This window comes from Cyprinodon variegatus, unplaced genomic scaffold (genome assembly GCF_000732505.1).
Source record: "Cyprinodon variegatus isolate N-32 unplaced genomic scaffold, C_variegatus-1.0 Scaffold24, whole genome shotgun sequence".
Lineage (NCBI taxonomy): Eukaryota > Metazoa > Chordata > Actinopteri > Cyprinodontiformes > Cyprinodontidae > Cyprinodon > Cyprinodon variegatus.
The window spans coordinates 1,924,673-1,925,902 of NW_015150477.1; the positions used below are offsets into that span (position 1 = coordinate 1,924,673).

At 51.8% G+C, this 1,230-nt stretch overlaps 1 protein-coding gene across 1 annotated transcript in view; it reads left to right on the top strand.

Moving 5' to 3' along the window:
- The window catches only part of LOC107096701 (double C2-like domain-containing protein alpha), a 31,145-nt gene that overhangs the window by 5,239 nt on the left and 24,676 nt on the right, over window positions 1-1,230 (top strand). Inside the window, exons 4-5 of the mRNA XM_015393473.1 lie at window positions 49-123; window positions 660-769. Coding sequence (XP_015248959.1) covers window positions 49-123; window positions 660-769 — 185 coding nt within the window. The remainder of the gene's footprint in view (window positions 1-48; window positions 124-659; window positions 770-1,230) is intronic.

Consider the following 1,230-nt stretch of genomic DNA (forward strand, 5'->3'; position numbering starts at 1 on the left):
TGTCAGAACGTTGCTCCCACTGACCCGGTTGCCGTTTTGTTGTTTCAGGGTCTAAAGCCGATGGACTTCAACGGACTAGCCGATCCCTACGTGAAGCTGCACCTGCTACCAGGAGCCAGTAAGGTGAGTGGGTCCCAGTCCACGGGTTCTGATGGTTCTATGTGGCCGCCGTCTGTGGTTATGATGTCAGTGATTGAAAAGTGTGGAGAGCATTTCTGGATCTCCTGAGTCTGAACTCTGTAGAACCTCCTCTGGCTGCAGCTCTGAAGGTCTGCAGACTGGACTCCTGCTGAGGCTCCATCTGCAGCCAGAACATCTCAGTCCAGCTGCCAGCTGCAGGGGGAGGGACCCAGAGTTCTAGCATCTAGAACTGTAGAGCTGCAGAATATAGAACGATGCAGCCTGATAGAATGGATGATTGCTTCTAAGGAACAGATGAGGTCATTTAGGGAGGAACTACAAGCTGACTGATGGATCTAGACTCCTTCATCAGTCTGGAGGAGAAGGAGTTCCTACCTGAGAGACGATCAGAGACAGGAGGAAGATGGATGATGAGGAGTTTGATCCTGAATGAAAGATTTCAGAGCGAATTTGTTCCTGAATGAGGGACAAGTGTCTCAGATTGTCTCTGATTGTCTCTGATTGTCTCTGCGTTTCAGGCCAACAAGCTGAAGACGAAGACGATACGGAACTCCCTGAATCCGGTCTGGAATGAGACGCTCACCTACTACGGCATCACGGAGGAGGACATGCATAGGAAGACGCTGCGGTGAGTCGGAGACAGAGCGGCGTCTCCATGACGTAAGGAACGTCCCGACATTCAGAGACAGCAAAGGGTTAACTGCATCCAGAACAGAATTCCGTACAGGAACCTGATCTGATGGTTCTCTGACAGACTGCCATGAGCTCCCCTGGTTCTCCTTTAGTTCCCCCCTGGTTCTCCTTTAGTTCCCCCCTGGTTCTCCTTTGGTTCTCCCCTGGTTCTCCTTTGGTTCTCCCCTGGTTCCCCTTTGGTTCTCCTCTTGTTCCCCTTTGGTTCTCCTCTTGTTCCCCTTTGGTTCTCCTCTTGTTCCCCTTTGGTTCTCCTCTTGTTCCCCTTTGGTTCTTCTCGTGTTCTCCCCTGGTTCTCCTTTAGTTCCCCCCTGGTTCTCCCCTGGTTCTCCTTTAGTTCTCCCCTGGTTCACCTTTAGTTCTCCCCTGGTTCTCCTTTAGTTCCCCCCTGGTTCTCCC